Below are 1,341 nucleotides of genomic sequence, written 5' to 3' on the forward strand. Positions count from 1 at the left end.
CAATTTGAGTTGAATTACTGAAATAAATGAACTTTTCCACGACATTCTAATTTATTGACATGCACCTGTATGTATATATATATATATATATATATATAGTGTACATTGTACATATGCATATATTAAGATGTATCAAAATATGTGTCATACAGGCTAATATTGTATAGGCCATTCATGTAAATTATTTCATGGACAACAATACAGACTAACATAGGATATGCATGAACATTAGGGAAAGAAAACAAACATTTGGGACATGTTGATTAAATAAAAGCACTTTATTGATAAACAATAGGTAAAAACATGCACACACAAACACACACACACACACAAGCAAGCAAGTTTGTCAGTTAGCCAGAGGCTACAGTCTTGGATAGGGCATCATACGTGGATTGGCTTCAGGTGCTTTTTTGCCGCCTTGGAGTCATAGGTTTGCGGTGGCAATCTACCAGAAGGTAATCCACCCTGCAGACGCTAGTGATGCAGTGCTGCATGCTTTGTACTAGCTTCCAGTCTTGCTTGCAGTGTGGAACACAGAATGCTGAGCTCCTGGCTGCGGAACGATGGAGTTCTCACAATCCACCCAGACACTCCATCAATAGTACCGTCTTCTTCATCAGACATCATGTCAGCAGTGATGCCCCTCCAGAAGTCCACCTCGTCCTCAGCCAGTACACTCTGCCTAGCCTCCAACAGCTGTAAACACAATTGTTACATATAATCAGTACTATGTACCACATCGTTACAGTGTATGCAACAGAAAAAATACAACAGAAACGAATGATTCTAATCCCGTCTTACCCTCTTCCTCCTCTGGTGACTCCGGGCTAAGGTCTTAGTAGATGCAGCCACACTGACTAGCTCTGGTTGGCTGTACCGGAAATTTCTGCGCAGTTTCATAATATGTCTTGCAGGCCACTATAAACAATTAAAGAGATGTGTTAAAAACAACAGCTTCTGTCACGAAAACAGATTCCTCGTATGTGTAAGCATACCTGGCAATAAAGCTCATTCTGATTCTGATTCTGATTCTGAGTATCTCCGACCCTTGAACCTGGTGAAGAGCAACAAACGGCCTGAAGTAAAAAATTGAGGTTTCTGTAAATGTTCGTATAATGAAGATGTGACACACAGCTGCTGTGGATAAACCTAGTGAAATAAAAACTAAAAATGGATGGTTCCCCTTCAGGAACTCAAGCTGTGTCGGAGAACGCTTTGGGAACGCCCCCAGCGTGACCACGCACTGAATCACATGTGTAATCAGTCCAATGGAAGGGCAAGACGTCATAGGCGGGGGGCGTAGCGGCCAGGAAGCTATAACAATACGTGAGGGGGAAACGG

General features: G+C 42.2%; 2 protein-coding genes across 4 annotated transcripts in view; one reads left to right on the plus strand and one right to left on the minus strand.

The window, feature by feature from the left end:
• The window catches only part of LOC107748014 (von Willebrand factor A domain-containing protein 5A-like), a 13,264-nt gene that overhangs the window by 4,430 nt on the left and 7,493 nt on the right, over positions 1-1,341 (plus strand). The gene's annotated exons all lie outside the window — the stretch shown is intronic.
• On the minus strand, positions 219-914 carry LOC107748015 (uncharacterized protein C14orf93 homolog). Its single transcript, XM_016562663.1, has 2 exons — positions 802-914; positions 219-696 (listed from the first exon to the last, which is right to left on the minus strand). Exons 1-2 carry the CDS (start codon positions 898-900, stop codon positions 475-477), a joined length of 321 nt encoding a protein of 106 aa, XP_016418149.1. The 5' UTR covers positions 901-914; the 3' UTR covers positions 219-474.

Source organism: Sinocyclocheilus rhinocerous, unplaced genomic scaffold (genome assembly GCF_001515625.1).
Source record: "Sinocyclocheilus rhinocerous isolate Xijiao unplaced genomic scaffold, SAMN03320098_v1.1 scaffold4668, whole genome shotgun sequence".
In the NCBI taxonomy this organism is placed as follows: Eukaryota; Metazoa; Chordata; class Actinopteri; order Cypriniformes; family Cyprinidae; genus Sinocyclocheilus; species Sinocyclocheilus rhinocerous.

What these genes read in the sequence shown, in the direction of transcription:
- LOC107748015 (XM_016562663.1), bottom strand. Translation starts at nt 900, where the DNA reads ATGAAACTGCGCAGAAATTTCCGGTACAGCCAACCAGAGCTAGTCAGT. An exon ending in GTCACCAGAGGAGGAAGAGG is followed by an intron (nt 697 to 801) that starts GTAAGACGGGAT and finishes TTGTGTTTACAG; the next exon opens with CTGTTGGAGGCTAGGCAGAG.